Here is a 19,584-nt window from a genome sequence, read left to right on the forward strand (position 1 = left end):
CTATGTAAAATACTTTATTGTTTATCACTAAATATAAAACTAACCTCATGTCTATATGATCATTATTTTTGAAATTATAAACCTATAAAACCGGATGATTCATTTTTAATCACGAATTTGAATTTATTTTATATGGGCTTTTCAATGGATATAACGAGGGGGAAATGTATTTCGTTACATAAAATACACTATGTTGACTACTTAGACGGAATAGTATAAAGCCCTTCTAATGGTTATATATTTATTCAACCATTGAGTAAATCCCACAATGTCAATGCAACCATTGAAGTGTTCTTAGTTTAATGTTTCATCGACAAATAACTTACTGAGCCAATTCAGTTTATCAGTAAACCTGAATTAGCTTGGATGTCAATGCAAATTCCATTAATTGTGAATTTGTTTGAATGACATAGTAATGTTAGTCGAAACTTGATTAGTTTGCAGGTTTGGACCACAGAGGCATTTTATTTTATTTTTGGGTGCTTACAGATATGAAACTGTATGTAAGCTAACACGAATAATATGGAAACGCAATTTGTATTTATTCTACCACATCATGATTCCTCATTCACTGAGTGGCACAATATTTTGGAGTAGTTACGGAATGTTCGCATTAAATATCTTTCTTCTATTGTGTAGCCTAGAACACTTCCCACAAATCCAGGTTGTAGGTATGGTACGTAAGATAAAGATAATAGCACAGTCTGTTTGAGAGGAACTGCCTAAATTTGCAAAACACAGCACGGTTACAAAGGACGTAAGTGTGTTGATTGTAGACAGGGTTGGTGCATAACACGGCTTGTCTGGTCGTTCTTGCATTATCTGTTTGGGATTTCTGTACATAAAATATAAATAAAAAATTTTAATAAACACTTGTATGATATATTTAACTACCGACACATAAACACATTTTCATAAGGAAGGTTTCATCAGAATTTTCCCCTCAATCATCGCAATCGATATTTTTCTTAGTAGGCTACATATATTTTTGAGTTAGATAAAGTATACTACTGTAATGTAAGATAGAATTCTAAAAAGAAAAAAAATACACTGTGGCATAATAATACAAAATATAAATGTTATTGACGGAACCGTAGAATAACAATCCATTAGATTATAAACATGAAATATAACATGTGTGCCCTGAAAACATACTAGTATTTTGAGAGCACAGATGAGTTATAAGTTACTCGCCACTTTACATTGCAACAGTCAACGCTGAGTGGTTTGAGATAAACCCAGATAGGAAGAACACTTTAAAGTGTTACACTGTGATTCGAGCTGATGGAATTCCTAGTGCATTCGATACTGACCTTCTTGTGTCTTATTTTTATTTAGTAGTTGTTGACTCATAACTTTGGAGGATCACTAAACCAAGCAAAGAACATAAAAAGCATGGTTTTCTATTAGGTCAGATCCTGCATTAAACCAACAATAACTTGGTGCGATCAAACTTCAGAGTAGTTTTTTGTTAATAATCAACTAGTTTAGTGAAAGAAAATTTAGCAAAGTAAATTTTTATTTACAAAAATTTTGCTTTTGAATACAAATAACATAGTTTCTGTTATTGAGAACATTTAGCTTTAAAGTTGAAGAGTGGTGCAAACATTTTTCTGTGAAGTAATAATCATAATAATATTGTCAAAAATGTATTCCCAAAAACATTATTGCAACAAAATCTATATGCTGCAGCAGTATCTTTACCCCTCCTACTCATTCAATCCACGTCAATGAATCGGTTGCTGGCAGTTTTTTCATATTCAAACGTATTTTATTCTATAAAAAAAACTCTATTGTTCAAGGGAATTGCACAAAAACTCAATAAAAGATGTGGATAAGGCTATAAAATATCAATATGTACCTGTTCTGCTCAAAATCAACAGACAAAGCAAACAATCACAAAACGGAAAACAATCCAGGCAATATATTAATTTCAAATAAAACTGGGACGAGCAATCGGGCCGTTGTATTGATAATTGCGCGGATGTTATCGCATGAGCAAGAATTTATCGGTTCAGCATGGTAGTCCGCCCAGTCCGCCCCCTCACAGCTACGCTAACTCTGCTTTATAGTACTACACAACATAACAGGACTTGTGCATTAATATCATCCTACCACCACCGCCGCACCTCGTCTCTGCAATGTCTTATTTCATCTCGCTTCTTTTAGCACTACATTCCATGTTGCGATATTCAGATTTAGAAGTTTTCATAAAATCTGACTTTTAATAGTAGGCTAAGTAAAAAAAGGTGTAAAACTATTACACAATATTATGATTCAATTCCTTATTGTGGTCAAATGCTTTAATGACAACTGAGTAGGAATAGAAAACGACATACAAATTTCATTTAGAAATTAAATAATAAATGAAAACCATATATTACAAACAGGCAATAACTGCCAAATATACCATGTTTAAAGTATTTTAGCTCACTAGCAGACAGAGAGACCAATCAACAGGCACTTCTCTGCATGCATATATCAGTTTTTAAGCCATCAATGTGTTATGTGAACACAGATAACGATAACTGTAACATAAGTAAGTCCGTGAGTAAGTAGTGAACAATCAAGACGAGAGAAGTATCAACAGGCACTACCCTGCGTGAATCAATCAATGCGTTAGATGTTAGGTGAACACGGATAACGATAACTGTAACATACACAAGTCCTGTGAGTGAGTAGTGAACAATCAAGACGAGAGAGTATCAACAGGAGCTACCCTGCGTGAAGCCATCAATGAGTTAAGCAATCAATGCGTTAGATGTTATGTGAACACAGATAACGATAACTGTAACATACACAAAGTCCTGTGAGTGACTAGTGAACAATCAAGACGAGAGAAGTATCAACAGGCACTACCCTGCGTGAATCAATCAATGCGTTAGATGTTAGGTGAACACAGATAACGATAACTGTAACATACACAAAGTCCTGTGAGTGACTAGTGAACAATCAAGACGAGAGAAGTATCAACAGGCGCTACCCTGCGTGAAGCAATCAATGAGTTAAGCAATCAATGCGTTAGATGTTATGTGAACACAGATAACGATAACTGTAACATACACAAAGTCCTGTGAGTGACTAGTGAACAATCAAGACGAGAGAAGTATCAACAGGCGCTACCCTGCGTGAAGCCATCAATGAGTTAAGCAATCAATGCGTTAGATGTTAAGTGAACACAGATAACGATAACTGTAACATACACAAGTCCTGTGAGTGACTAGTGAACAATCAAGACGAGAGAAGTATCAACAGGCGCTACCCTGCGTGAAGCCATCAATGAGTTAAGCAATCAATGCGTTAGATGTTAGGTGAACACAGATAACGATAACTGTAACATACACAAGTCCTGTGAGTGAGTAGTGAACAATCAAGACGAGAGAAGTATCAACAGGCGCTACCCTGCGTGAATTAATCAATGCGTTAGATGTTAGGTGAACACAGATAACGATAACTGTAACATACACAAAGTCCTGTGAGTGACTAGTGAACAATCAAGACGAGAGAAGTATCAACAGGCGCTACCCTGCGTGAAGCAATCAATGAGTTAAGCAATCAATGCGTTAGATGTTATGTGAACACAGATAACGATAACTGTAACATACACAAAGTCCTGTGAGTGACTAGTGAACAATCAAGACGAGAGAAGTATCAACAGGCGCTACCCTGCGTGAAGCCATCAATGAGTTAAGCAATCAATGCGTTAGATGTTAAGTGAACACAGATAACGATAACTGTAACATACACAAGTCCTGTGAGTGACTAATGAACAATCAAGACGAGAGAAGTATCAACAGGCGCTACCCTGCGTGAAGCCATCAATGAGTTAAGCAATCAATGCGTTAGATGTTAGGTGAACACAGATAACGATAACTGTAACATACACAAGTCCTGTGAGTGAGTAGTGAACAATCAAGACGAGAGAAGTATCAACAGGCGCTACCCTGCGTGAAGACATCAATGAGTTAAGCAATCAATGCGTTAGATGTTAGGTGAACACAGATAACGATAACTGTAACATAAGTAAGTCCTGTGAGTGAGTAGTGAACAATCAAGACGAGAGAAGTATCAACAGGCGCTACCCTGCGTGAAGACATCAATGAGTTAAGCAATCAATGCGTTAGATGTTAGGTGAACACAGATAACGATAACTGTAACATAAGTAAGTCCTGTGAGTGAGTAGTGAACAATCAAGACGAGAGAAGTATCAACAGGCGCTACCCTGCGTGAAGACATCAATGAGTTAATCAATCAATGCGTTAGATGTTAGGTGAACACAGATAACGATAACTGTAACATACACAAGTCCTGTGAGTGAGTAGTGAACAATCAAGACGAGAGAAGTATCAACAGGCGCTACCCTGCGTGAAGCCATCAATCTGACCAGTCTACAACGCTTTACAAACTTATTTTGTAAAAGGTATCAGTAATCTATCTTGGTCTGGAAACCTTTTCGAGTAAAATATCGTTTCAATAGTTAGGCCATGAATTTATAATATTTAATATGAACTGAGAGCTTTTATTTTTATACGTCTTTTTCTTTTGTTTCAGAGATTGCAGAGTAGTAAGAGATCCCCAGACATTAAAATCCAAAGGGTATGGATTCGTCTCATTTGTAAAAAAAGCGGTAAGTAACAGTTATTCAGGTTATGGTTTAAGTCTAAATGCATAAAAATTAAACTCAATTAAGGTAAAAAAAGCTACATAAGTAGGGGTTGACAACGGTCTAAAAATCTTTTTAGAGAGACGTATGCTAGAATATGCTGCTTACGAATCACACACGAAAACATTATATTCAGAAAACGCATCTTTCGAAAACTGAAATTTAGTTAACTGTTAAAGAAAGTAAGTGTAGGCCTAATCATGGAAATTTTTTAAGATATTTCTTAGTTTCTATATTTGATTACAAATTTTATATTTAATTTTTAGGTATACTCATTGAGTAGGCATGTCATGAGACCAATTAGTAATTCAATGCGGTTAGTGACCGCATTAGTTAGTGATTATCTTTCCTAGGATAATGGGAGAAATGTTTTTTTAATTAAGGATTAATATGAGATTTTATATTTAAAAGGAATCAAAAGTGGGTTGTCATCAATTCCGCTAGCTTTGTTGTCAATCAATATACCTCTCTCACTTCCTCACACACCACCTTAGGTATACCTATCCCACTCACACTCACACACTGCCATGGATAGTGCCACGTAAACCCGAACCCTCCCGTCCCCTTTCTCTGTCTTATTTTAGAGAAACTGCCGCCAAATACGACTCCCCTCTTTCACCTGACTTTTGAGGGAGGTTTTATGTTTTATAGAAGCTCTAAAGGAGATGGAAGTATTTTTCTGGCGCTGTTTAATACTTTTGTTTGGGGTAGTTTGAGCCTTGATCCAATTTATAACTTAATCATAGAAATAAACATTCTAATTTATTGAATATTACACAAACCCCATATTTCGATGCACCAAACAATAGTAAATATATTTATATTATATTTTATTTGGATTTATTTAGATAATGGAAGTTATTTAGATTTATATGAGTACAAGTATAAAGTTATACAAAAGAGTACAACCAAGCAAAAAATCTACAAATTTATTCCACTTTTTCAAAACATGAATTTTTGTAAAATATTTGCTGGAAATCCAATGTAAATTTAGGACTGATTTGATTTACTAACAATGAATTCAAAACTGTATGGATTATTTTGCACCTTAAGTTTATTATTTATCACCAGCATACTGTTATTTACATTTATAGCTATAGTATGTGCATCTGATAACAACCCAATACATGTTTAGTTTACTTATATCAGCACATACAAAGTTGACTACGATGTTAACCCACGTTTTGCACGCCGTATTAATGTAATTTACAGATATCTATACCTGGATTGGCCATATTCATAGGTTATATAATAACGTGCATGACTATTTCACATTAATCACATGTAGGCCTATGTTTTGTAATGTTGAGTTCTTTGAACCTCCATATTATGATTTGATTGTAGCTAAGGTGCGGATACGAGGGTTCCATTTGATTACGGTCAGGGCCAGGGCCATAAACAGTTCCATTCCTCGGGTCGAACAGCTTACTTTGCCCTACACTACTCCGTCTTTATGACTAATCTCGTTTTTGACATCGTCGAGTTTTCCTGTAAACAAGAAGTTTGTTTTGTGTTGTAAATACGGAATAGACTGAGAAGGACTTCTCTCGATGATAAATGGACGAGATTAGGTAAACCTTAAATTTGAAAACTGTTGACGTATTGTGTGTCCGATTGAAGGTTAAGTGTACACATTAACAGAACTGTAATTGTGTAAGTGAATAGTTGGGCGTGCCACTGGGCAGCGACACACGCACACCACCGAGCGTTCAATACAATACATCATATCGGTAGCTTGCTTGGACGAATATACATGCCTACTAACGTATAATCCGTGTGATAGGCTTGAACAAACAATAACCTACTCAAACGTACGTTGTTTTAGTATTATAATCATGTGTCGGTGAAATCTATGTGAAAGTATTCATTTATCAGTGTGCCCAGACTAATTATCTCTCAACTCGCAAGCCACTTTTCAACCGCCCATCTTGTTATACGATTTGTTAAACATTTATTAACAGTTTTTCCTAACAAATTTCACCCATTCGTGGGATTCATTTACAATTAAATATCAATGTGGGCCTTGAGAAAAATTACTATTCCTGAATTGAGTTTTATATTAAAAATTATTATAGCTTTATAATAATGTTGATAAGTGATTGTAGCTTTATGTATGCTGTATTATTCTTATTCTTGAAGTTAAATATTCTCCTAAAAATAGTTGATTGATACGATAATAAAGTATACAAATACCTACTTTTATTTCATAACAATAACTAATTTCTTGTCTAAGTTATTTAACATGTAAATTAAAAGTAATATAGAGAGCGACCGACACATTCACCTGTCCCTATACCGGTTGTCCCGTGTCAGTGCTGCTCCACCGGGCCTCGCCGTCCGTGAAATTGTTTTTCCTCTATACCCGCGGTGGAGTACGTAGGTTCGATGGTGAGCGGGCCAAGTCGTGACACCCCATCTCTCGGGAAGCAGTCTAATCAAAACTTGTTTTATGCCACGGTCATGTTCAAATGGTTGTTAAATGACATTTCAACAGCAAAACGAGCGAAACACCTCAAATCGTTTCTTTTTGGAAGTCAGTTCAACTTCCTCTTCATCTCACTAAGAACCTCTCAGTTTGAATCTCACTAAGAACCAACGTCCACTTTCACTTGTTCTGTAATTGCATTCAACGTGTAACTGTGCACTTAAATCCTTGAGAGAATTTATAAAAGGTTTTGTACTTCACACGATCCGTCTAGGCAATGCTGCACAACTCTTTCCATGTTGTCTTGATGTAATCATATCAAACACGAAATAAATTACATTTCACTACAAAGTAAATTTTTAATTCACTTCCACACCTAATACTCCATGCACAATATGAGAAAAACATAAGTACTCATCTGTATTTGCTTGATTGTGGCGTCATTAGCCTAAACGTAGAAATGGACGGGATTCCAACTATCAAGAATTGCTTGTAATCTCTCTTGAGCACCCATTATGAATAATCATAAAGTGATGAGAGAAAGCAACTACCATCCCTTGAAAATAATATATGAAACTCGATAGGCAACAGCTTTTCCTTTGACATACTGAACAAATAAATAGTATACTGTTATTTAGTTGCAAAGGAACACTGATTGTAAAAACCACAACAACTACAGTATATATCTTGATTTTTAAATTGATTTAATATTTAAACAAATTAAAACACCTACTTCTAGTTAGCATAAATAATGCTAATGTTTTCATTAAAAGTATTTAAATGAAACAAGTTTTCATTTGATTAATTTCTTCTTCAACACCTAGTGCTTAACCGGAACCTCCATTCTTATTCCCTACTTCTTATTTCTTGTATTTTTTTTACATATAGTTAGAAACGAGTTGTGTTAAAAACCAATTCTGAAAATCATATCAAAGCAAACCAAGCACTCAACCAATTTTACAATTCTATATTCATTGTACGATGACATTCTCAAAGTAACAAAAGAAGATACAAAACGTTAATTTCCACATAAGTCGCATCTCTAAACCGTGAATTGCTCCACGTTCGCAGTCGACTAGCCGCCAAAGGCCAAAGCTCCAATAACGAACATTGATTGTGCCATATTAATTCTTTTGTGAGCAGCTTGGAACAACCGCTGCGTAAATTGAGCCAATTACCTACATAAAGGGATAAATGTAACTAAATGTCGTCAGTTCATTGACTCGTGTTTCCTAATGCACCCAAGGTACGACTATCGCTAGACTGAGTTATTGGCTATCTATTGTAATTATTGATTTCATATATAAAGTCCTGTCCACACACCCTTCTAATACTCTTTGTCAGATATCAAAATATTTTCAGTACAAAATAAATCTAAAAATATTTCAAGAAAGGTAATAAAATACTACACAGTATAATTATAAAACGTACATTACTAAACACTATATTATTAATTTTAACAGACTAACGTAATACTTTGATAAAAAACATTATATTTCCTTCAAGCTGTTCATAAACTTAGGGTTGCAATTTCCCATCACCTGTTATTCAGTATAGACACTTCAATGTCGACAGCAGTATTGAACGCGACCAGTCCGAGTTGCCATGTTGTCCCTGGCCAGGGTTCTCGCAGGGGTTGACCGCGCTATTCATCGCCCTCAGGAAGAGGTTGTGGGCGTCGATTTATGTTTGCCACACTGTCCGATAGGTCTCACTATTTGAACACGCATCACCAGTCCCAGACTTAGCTCCTGTCGTCATATATTATCCTTCACGCTCCAGTTTTTATAACCATTGCCGGTAGTTAATCATTAATGTCGTTGTGTGTAATCATGTTATTTTGTTGTTTGTATTGAGACTAATTACTGTATTTCAAGCAATCCAATTATTTAATTTTTTTTTATATTTTACCAAGTTAGATAATCCAGTTCCCAGTATTCAATAGTATTTTATCCCTATTGCCTTTTATTTAAACCATTAGTTTTAGTACTACTCAAATTACAGTAATTTAAATTTTCTCATACATTACGTAGTTTTTTTTTGTCCTAGGACGCTAGGCACGAGCCTGGAATTGTTTTTCACATTACTTCAAGCTAAACCTGGGGGTTGCGGCATTATCACTAAGATAAAATCCATTGGTGACTTGGCAGGCATCGAACCCGGGACCTAATTTTGGTTCAAATACCAAAAAATAGAATACAGTTTACTGAACACTGTGGCTAATCTTAACATGACCTCATCAATGGTAGTATCGTCTAGAGCCAATATGATAGACATTGAAGTAAATCCCTGTTGAGTAAAGCCTCAAATTAAAGACCTTCACTAAAATGAAATATCACTGAAACTAGAGCTATGTTAACCCAGTACGACATTGGGCCATTTGAAAATGCATGAATGATTGAAACTCCAAAACAGATTTTTTTACTTTAATTATTTTTAAAGGGCAGACAGTTAAAGAAATGGGTCTGGCTGTCTGGAATAGAGAATAGATGCATTACATTGTAAGCCAAGAGGTTTGTGTTCACGAAATACTCCTCTTAAAGATGATTATCTACATGACATAGTTACCGTCTACAACAGGCTGACATGCGACGAAATCCTTCGCTGTTTACAAAACTTTATAAAATGTCTCTATTGTCATGCATATCTATCGGGATAGCTTTTAATTCTATAGTAATAATTGTATTTTGTAATGGGTTTTCTAAACATATCTCCTATTGTTAGAGCTAAACGTACATTTTCCACTCTCTTATCAACAACTATCATTGTGTTATTGTGTTGATGAAAATATAAAACTGTTCCTTTAAATTACTTAAGTACACTAATCTCTGCAAAAGTGTTATAGTGCTGGTGAACAGGTCTTTGTGTGTTAGGAGTCCTTGGAGCCCAGGTCCATTGCCTAGGTCCATAACGTGTGAATTACCATAGCCTGCCTGGGCCCATAACCTGTGAACTGCGATAGCCAGCCTGGGTCCATAACCTGTGAATTGCCATAGCCTGCCTAGGTCCATAACTTGTGAATTACCATAGCCTGCCTGGGCCCATAATCTGTGAACTGCCGTAGCCTGCCTGGGCCCATAACCTGTGCATTTAAGGTGCCATTGAAATTAACAGAGCAGTTAATGTTAAGAAACTTTAAGAATTGTTAAAAAGACTTTAACAACCTTTAAGAAACAGATCGTGAAAGAAAAACAAAAAATCTAAAACTGAACAAGTGACCAAAGTTAAAGTTAATACATGTTTTGATGTAAACATTACATTGGACAAAGTAATAGAATTGCTTCAACAAAAATACCCCTTAGATACAAATGTAGCGAGTAAATATACTAGTGAAGCGATGTAACTTATTGATTTTTTGCACGTGGGTTCCGGATACTGGACAGCAACAGCATTACACAAACGAATTAATGCGATTACACTAATTACTTGTGCAATCAAATGAAAAACAAAGGTTATTAGGCTGGGAATGTGTTTAACATGTAACCCCAGTGAGTTTGTTTAATGTTAATCATGTTTCGGTTATTGATCCATATCTATTTTCAACGCGATTTACTTAAATATAAATGAAAAGTTGTTTTTTCAAATTTGGGCGCTAAAGAAGAAATTTAAAACCTCGAGTATACCCTTATTCAACTATTACAACTATATTCACATTCAGATCAATATACAAACATCAAAATATCAAAATCAATATCCAGTGACAGCAAAAGAACTTAACTAGGAGCGGGAAAGGATAACAATAGTAATTAAATTAAATTTCTGTTCCTAAATTCATTATTATGCATGAAATCAATTATACTACTGTGACAAAACTGTGTCTGTAACATTGTGAAATTATTTTTATTGGCATATGGATGAAGAAAATTTAGCACATCCGACACAACTGCAATGTTTATTACTAAGTATTCCCAGAATGCCCCAACCTCTTGATAAAATCCTACGCTTATGTGATACCATTAGAATTAGCCTGGATCATGAACTTAAATTCGACATCAACAAATCAAAATGCTACATTGCGCCCCTTATTGCAAACATAAATTAGTGGGACATTTTGTCTAGCTATAGCTTAACTAATTGATTGACAGTTTAACTGTTAACATAGATTAAAAGGTGTCTATACTCCTTTTATCCATGCTGTTAATCAATTAGTTAAGCTATATACATAGACATCTTTTAAGTTTCTTTGTTTAGTCATAAAAAAGTTGTAGCCAAGATAAAAACACGAAATTACACTAAACTTCTCTGACAAAAATTCCAAATTGCACCAGATTGCATCAGTGCGATAGGGGAATTCTATTCAATGAAACCGTTTCCATAAACCGGGTTAACTACTATGCTTTAAAAATAAGTTTTCAAGATCTCCCACATTCCTGCGATAGCTCTTCTGATGACCATAACATATGTCTGAAGAATCGATAAACTTAGTCTTAGTCATAAACTAGCTTGCAAAACACAACCAGAAAAAAACTGTTCAGTTGACTCTTTCCATTGATCAATTAATTAATCCTTTGTTTTAAATTTGTTATATATTGCAATTGCAAGAGCTAACAAATTACGGTTTTAGGGGTAAGTCATTCTTTATTCATAAATGTATGCAGCAGGTTTTCAAAACAATCAGAAGGATATAATTTACTATTTCAATAGTAAATCTATTCTATAAATCACTACTGTTTTCTAGTTCCTGGTGACGTATTGGTTTAATTGCAATGTAAATGCTACGGGCCGGGCTGGTACACGGTCTCATCACCGACTACCTCCCTGTTTCCAGGATTTTATCCCCTGTTCCCGGATTACAACCCTGGCTGCCCGATCGAGGATTTGTGTTCAATTGCTCTTTGCCCTACCACTACAATGCATTTATTGAGATGCGTAAAATCCTACCGCTTTAAATGCCCGTGTTGCATTTCAAATTGTTCAATCGATTATAAACACATGATAACTGGAAATTTTGTAAATATTTTTTTAATTTTTTTATTTCTAGTTCAAAGTTTTTCCGTTTCATTGTTTAGACTCGTATTATTTTTCATCGAATAATAGTATTCCCTGTTGCTACAGGTCGAACTATCAAAACGAGGTTATTTTAAAGTAAGTTTTTTTTTATAAATCACATAACGAGAAAGATTATTTTTATTCGGTTACACTACTAGCTACTACTAACAGCGTTCCTTGCTGTGAAAAGGAGATTTTTTAAATACTACACTATTGTATGAGATATTATACTATTCATACTTTAAGCATTCTGGAAATATAAGCTGTCGTAACATGAACTATTACAACTATTTTTGTTACCCCTACGTTTTACAGTAAAATTCGATCCGTCTAAAAGTTTATTGATCAGAGAAAAACTATTCTCGAAAAACATTCTTCTCAATTTGATTTTAAGCTATTTTTGACAAATTATATCATATCTTGTACTTTGTTAAGGAAAATCAAGTCAATATTTGCAAGGTAATATATCTGTGAGAATTTATTACATATTATTGTGAAAACACTAGTGCATTCAGCTAATCTGTTAGTTAACTTCATATGGATCATTCTGTTACGTCATTCAGAACATGAGCTAAACATTACAAAATAATAATATAAGCTACAAAATGTAAAAAAACCTCAAACTTCCTACTTTGCTAAACTAAACAGTTTTTTTTTCGAAATTAAATAAATGAAAATAATAAAATAAAATAATATAAAAAATAAATAAATAAATAGTAATAAAATTATTATATAAAATTTAATTTAATTGAAGGAAAGCAGTGCACATGGATAAAAAACATAATTTTACAATGAAAAAAAAAACCTCAAGTCTACTTCACTAGTATACTAGTATATCATAAATATTAGGATGTAACTTAATGACTCATAGACTGTTGTTCCTTCACTTCGACCTTACTACACAATAAGAGTGTTGTTAACCATATCTCCCCTGCGATGGGTGTGTTTCGGTGTACACATGCTCAATTCTGTGTTTTTGCCAGTGAGATTACGCACGTGTAGTTGTGGGGGGGGGGGGGGGTAACAGGGGGAACCCCACATTAGAACCTCCGTGTTGTGCTTACACAATTAGCCTATCGCTTCACGTCCCCGTCAATTCCACTTGTGCCTCTATCAGGGACCGCATTCATTTAAACCTAATGTTTTTAATTCTGTATGCTTTACATTTTCGTGTCCTTTGCAAAGAGAAAGAATTTTGTATTGTTTTTGTTTGTTTTACATTTTTAAATGGGAGTAATTATTGCATATAACTTTATTGAAAGAACATTTTCTAAGTTTATTTTATTGATGTTGAAGTTTAAGCCTTGATAAGTCATAAACCCTTTCGTATAAAGGCTGACACCGGTGTCATCATGCTGATGAGTATTGCCTACATCAGGTATGCAGACAAACTCCCTGCTGACTGCAGTTTTATACGTGCTGCATAAAACGGTCATCTAGGAAGTTGGAACAGCTTATATTACAATCAATCTACTCTCACCAGTTTTGGTAGATTATCGCATGAGTATCACTTGAAAAGGTTGACAACATTTATAAATCACAATATACGTTTATAAGGAAAATGTATTGCAAAACAAAGGGATATACAATTCAAATAAAATAAAGTGGGGTATAATGGCGCTTTCGACTACTGTGTTTTCAATTTTTTACTAAATAGCTACTAGATTTCTGCTATTTATAATTGCCCATATGCATACGATTGATATTCGTGAATAAAGTGAGGTATAATTTAAGAATTGAGAAACGAGCCAAATTCTAAGTTGTTTTGGGTATACAGCTGATTGTCTAATATAAAGTTAGTTTTACCTCCTAACATTTAGGAGAGCCATTTGATATCTACCTCTTTGTCTATTAAACTCCTTGTATTTGTTTAATGTATCAATACACAACTACAATTGTTTATGATCAGAAAACTAAAAACAATAACGAAAACGTAGCCAGGGGTAATCTAGCAGGGTTTATTTGGGACAAACGTAGAACCAACGAAACATCATCTGCCTACTATCCTCCTGACGAACTGACAGATAAAGTTTGGATAAATCACTGTAGGAAGGATAGTACGAATGGTAAACTACATGTTATGACCTACTGTTGTTCTATGTGTAGGAGGCGGAGAGTGCCATCACGGCGATGAACGGACAGTGGCTGGGACAGATAAAGTTTGGATAAATAACTGTAGGAAGGATAGTACTAATGGTACACTACATGTTGTTCTATGTGTAGGAGGCGGAGAGTGCCATCACGGCGATGAACGGACAGTGGCTGGGACAGATAAAGTTTGGATAAATAACTGTAGGAAGGATAGTACTAATGGTACACTACATGTTGTTCTATGTGTAGGAGGCGGAGAGTGCCATCACGGCGATGAACGGACAGTGGCTGGGACAGATAAAGTTTGGATAAATAACTGTAGGAAGGATAGTACGAATGGTAAACTACATGTTATGACCTACATGTTGTTCTATGTGTATGAGGCGGAGAGTGCCATCATGGCGATGAACGGACAGTGGCTGGGACAGATAAAGTTTGGATAAATAACTGTAGGAAGGATAGTACGAATGGTAAACTACATGTTATGACCTACTGTTGTTTTATGTGTAGGAGGCGGAGAGTGCCATCACGGCGATGAACGGACAGTGGCTGGGACAGATAAAGTTTGGATAAATAACTGTAGGAAGGATAGTACGAATGGTAAACTACATGTTATGACCTACTGTTGTTCTATGTGTAGGAGGCGGAGAGTGCCATCACGGCGATGAACGGACAGTGGCTGGGACAGATAAAGTTTGGATAAATAACTGTAGGAAGGATAGTACGAATGGTAAACTACATGTTATGACCTACTGTTGTTCTATGTGTAGGAGGCGGAGAGTGCCATCACGGCGATGAACGGACAGTGGCTGGGACAGATAAAGTTTGGATAAATCACTGTAGGAAGGATAGTACGAATGGTAAACTACATGTTATGACCTACTGTTGTTCTATGTGTAGGAGGCGGAGAGTGCCATCACGGCGATGAACGGACAGTGGCTGGGTAGTCGCAGTATTCGTACCAACTGGGCCACGAGGAAACCTCCCGCTCCCAAGAGTGACTGTAAGTTTGCATGATCTCATTATTTTTGATTGCTTTATTTTACACTCATTCCTCTGGGAAAGTTCATAAGTTCTCTGGCGAATCACAGTAAGTATAAAACCCACGTCAAGTAATGATCTTAAGAATAAGCTGTAACTTACAGCCAGAAACAATTAGTATCTAGGACAGGGTACAGGAAGAATTTACTGAACAAAATACCAATAATTTGAGTTTGAATGTGTTTTAAAGTCTGACAATGTATTTTTATTTTTTTCGCAATACTGAGCCATGCGTGATTAAATTCCGATTAGAATAACAAAGGCAAGCACATTAAAAATAAATAACAAACTCTAAATTTTAATAGTATTACCATAGACTAACCAACACAAGTAGACTTCTCATCCCATTGTAAATTTTGAAGCACGTTTTTCGTGTATAGTTCATGTACGCGACACAAAGGCGCTAGTGTCTATGAAACTTTGTTTCCATTATTTTAGGGTTAATTTCTTGATTTGTGCTTTACTGTTTGGTTATATAACTAGGGGACAAGTTATTATGTATGATTAGATCGTATTATTTGGTTAAACAAGGTTTTAAATGGCTGTAATAACGGGAAACAAATTGTAAACAAAACACGACCTCTACATAAACCGTACATGAACTAACAATAAAATTGTCTTCAGCTGTTCCATAAGGATAAGAAATCTACTAAGGGAGTATGTTTTATCTATGGTATTACCAATATTCATTATACGAGGTAGTGAGCGGGTGAATGTAATTATATTTTTTCAAGACTATCCTAAGGCATTATTTGCTATATAAATGCTTGTAGAAATATGTAGGAGACTACAGAACATTACACACAATATATATTCAGGGGAGGAAATTGCTGCTACTGCGGCGCATCGTAATTTAGCCAAATAGTGGGCTGATGAATTTTTAAAATCCGGCAAAACAACGCGTGGCGGCTCCTTCCAATTACTGGTGGGGTTGCAGCTATCCTAATTGCTGCCTTTGTACCCGCTGATTGGCCCGTGTCACTCGATTCAATTTTCCTAATCCCGTCCTGTTTTTAAACCGCCTCGAGCCACAATCTTCTTCAGACGAAACACCAATCCTGCATCGACCTAGCTCACCACACTAACGCAGGATCGTGCTTCGCCTGGAATCCTCACACTATCGCAGACTTGTGCTTCGCCCGAGCTTGTCACACTATCTCAGAACAGTCCTTTGCCTAAGCCAAATCACACTATTGCAGAACCTTGCGTCACCCTAGCTGGTCATACTATAACAGGATCGTGATTCGCCCGAGCTCACCACACTATTGTAAGATCGTGATTCGCCCGAGCTCACCACACTATTGTAGGATCATGCTTCGCCCGAGCTCACCACACTATTGTAAGATCGTGATTCGCCCGAGCTCACCACACTATTGTAGGATCGTGCTTCGCCTGAGCTCATCACACTATTGTAGGATCGTGCTTTGCCTGAGCCCACCACATTATTGTAGGATCGTGCTTTGCCCTAGCTCGTCAGACTGTAACAGGATCGTGCTTTGCCCGAGCTCACCACACTATTGTAGGATCGTGCTTTGCCCGAGCTCGTCAGACTCTAACAGGATCGTGCTTCGCCCGAGCTCACCACACTATTGTAGGATCGTGCTTTGCCCGAGCTCGTCAGACTCTAACAGGATCGTGATTCGCCCGAGCTCACCACACTATTGTAGGATCGTGCTTCGCCTGAGCTCATCACACTATTGTACGATCGTGCTTTGCCTGAGCCCACCACATTATTGTAGGATCGTGCTTTGCCCTAGCTGGTCATACTATAACAGGATCGTGATTCGCCCGAGCTCACCACACTATTGTAAGATCGTGATTCGCCCGAGCTCACCACACTATTGTAGGATCATGCTTCGCCCGAGCTCACCACTCTATTGTAGGATCATGCTTCGTCCGAGCTCACCACACTATTGTACAATCGTGCTTTGCCCGAGCTCACCACACTATTGTAGGATCGTGTTTCGCCCGAGCTCGTCAGACTCTAACAGGATCGTGCTTCGCCCGAGCTCACCACACTATTGTAGGATCGTGCTTTGCCCGAGCTCACCACACTATTGTAGGATCGTGCTTTGCCCGAGCTCACCACACTATTGTAGGATCGTGCTTTGCCCTAGCTCGTCAGACTGTAACAGGATCGTGCTTTGCCCGAGCTCACCACACTATTGTAGCATCGTGGTTTGCCCTAGCTCACCACACTATTGTAGCATCGTGCTTTGCCCAAGCTCACCACACTATTGTAGGATCATGCTTCGCCCGAGCTCACCACACTATTGTAGGATCTTGCTTTGCCCTAGCTCACCACACTATTGTAGCATCGTGCTTTGCCCGAGCTCACCACACTATTGTAGGATCATGCTTCGCCCGAGCTCACCACACTATTGTAGGATCGTGCTTTGCCCGAGCTCACCACACTATTGTAGCATCGTGCTTTGCCCGAGCTCAGCACACTATTGTAGGATCATGCTTTGCCCGAGCTCACCACACTATTGTAGGATCATGTTTCGCCCGAGCTCGTCAGACTCTAACAGGATCGTGCTTTGCCCGAGCTCACCACACTATTGTAGCATCGTGCTTTGCCCGAGCTCACCACACTATTGTAGGATCATGTTTCGCCCGAGCTCGTCAGACTCTAACAGGATCGTGCTTCGCCCGAGCTCACCACACTATTGTAGGATCGTGCTTTGCCCGAGCTCGTCAGACTGTAACAGGGTCAAGCTTCGTCGGAGCTCGCCACCACTATCAAAGGATCCTGCTTTTCCCGAGCTCGTCACACTATCGCAAGCCCTTGCCAGGCCCAAGCTTGCAACACTATCACAGGATCGGGCTTCGCCTAAACTCGCTAAACTATCGCAGGGCCCTTCCTCATGTATAAAGACTACGTCATGTATGTTATGGTATGTATATATTTTTTTTACAGGTGCAAGAGCAAATTTGTATTTTCACGAATGTAGTTTTTCCACACTAATAATTCTTAAAAACAAGGAGGAATTTAGGAACTACTAGTTTGTACACCAACTAGTTTGTAGTAGAGCCCATGGGACCATTGTGTAACTGAAATTAACCATAATGGATGTAAAGGTGATATACAAACATACAAATGTACCACCAAAATTTACCGGAATTTTACCAGAACGGTGAATTTAAAGTGTTAGTGTGACAAAGTATGATACATAAACTACATAAAAAATTAATTTTTTTTAACTTATCAGCACAACATAATATTTAGACAATAATAGGTTTTTTACATACCTCAGTCAAATAGTCCAAAAATGGTATTGCTCAACAGCTTACATGTTTCGTTGCGAAGACAACATTATCAAAGCTTGCAACTCGTCAAAAACACATTTAAAACACGAACACGAACACAGAAGACGAGTTGCAAGCTTTGATAATGTTGTCTTCGCAACGAAACATGTAAGCCATTTTTGGACTATTTGACTGAGGTATGTAAAAAACCTATTATTGTCTTAACAATATAGTCCAGGGGCCGAAAACATGAATTTTGATAATATTTAGCTTTTAAAAGTAAAAAAGGACATGAAAGAATTCCGTGCTACGATGAACACGGAGAGGCCTGGTGCCCTTATATTGTATTCAAGAAAGGGACTCGAGACTGTATTGGGACTGTATCATGTTTGGTTGTTTCTCGCTCAAACAGTTTCGATATTCATAGTCTTTAAAATGTTCAGGTGGTGTTTCCTATTATGAAGTAGGTTATATTATAAAAGCCTACTTTAGACTAACGGTAAGATAACAACTATGTGTTTGAATTTAAAAATTGAAAGTTAGTGAAGACAATAGGGCCTAATGAATAATAATATCACTGGTGATCTATCCCCAAATCAAGAGTGTTAACTATCTATTTTAAATTAACTATTATACATGTTGGTTATTTTAAATAAGACATTTAATAAGTAGTTTTACTTTTGAAACGGTATCGATAAAAGAATATTCTAGTAACAAGAGTAACATATATTCTATTTACTGAAGATAATGTTAATTTTAGTTTTATTTACAATAGATTTGAACGTAAAAAGTTAGATTCAGACCATTTCACTTTATACAAATTAGATCAGTCGACGTAATAATTCTGTCAATAAGGTTAAATAAGGTAAAAACCTGTCTGGAATTCAAGAAACAAAATAACGGTGGTTTGAGCTTCCATTGTTATTGAAATAATATAGTATTCATACACGGAAATATAGAAAGTAATCGAATTCCAAACATTTTTCTCTCAATTGTTTGTGTATTTAGTACAGAGTTAAAAACATATATGGTGACATTAGTATACATCAAAAATTTAAGATTAGACATTTTTGGAGTTGGTGTCGGTGTTATTTGATGTTTTGAGGTGGTGCGGTCTTCCCCACCG

The 19,584-nt window shown here is 36.6% G+C and overlaps 1 protein-coding gene across 4 annotated transcripts in view; it reads left to right on the plus strand.

Moving 5' to 3' along the window:
* Positions 1-19,584, plus strand: part of LOC128983912 (nucleolysin TIAR) — a 557,066-nt gene that overhangs the window by 451,256 nt on the left and 86,226 nt on the right. For all 4 annotated transcript variants that reach the window (XM_054403178.1, XM_054403196.1, XM_054403205.1 and 1 more), the window contains 2 exons: positions 4,552-4,627; positions 15,069-15,171. In XM_054403178.1, coding sequence (XP_054259153.1) covers positions 4,552-4,627; positions 15,069-15,171 — 179 coding nt within the window. The remainder of the gene's footprint in view (positions 1-4,551; positions 4,628-15,068; positions 15,172-19,584) is intronic.

This window comes from Macrosteles quadrilineatus, unplaced genomic scaffold (assembly GCF_028750875.1).
Source record: "Macrosteles quadrilineatus isolate MER2022 unplaced genomic scaffold, UCM_ALF_1.0 Scaffold_1__1_contigs__length_201487025, whole genome shotgun sequence".
Lineage (NCBI taxonomy): Eukaryota > Metazoa > Arthropoda > Insecta > Hemiptera > Cicadellidae > Macrosteles > Macrosteles quadrilineatus.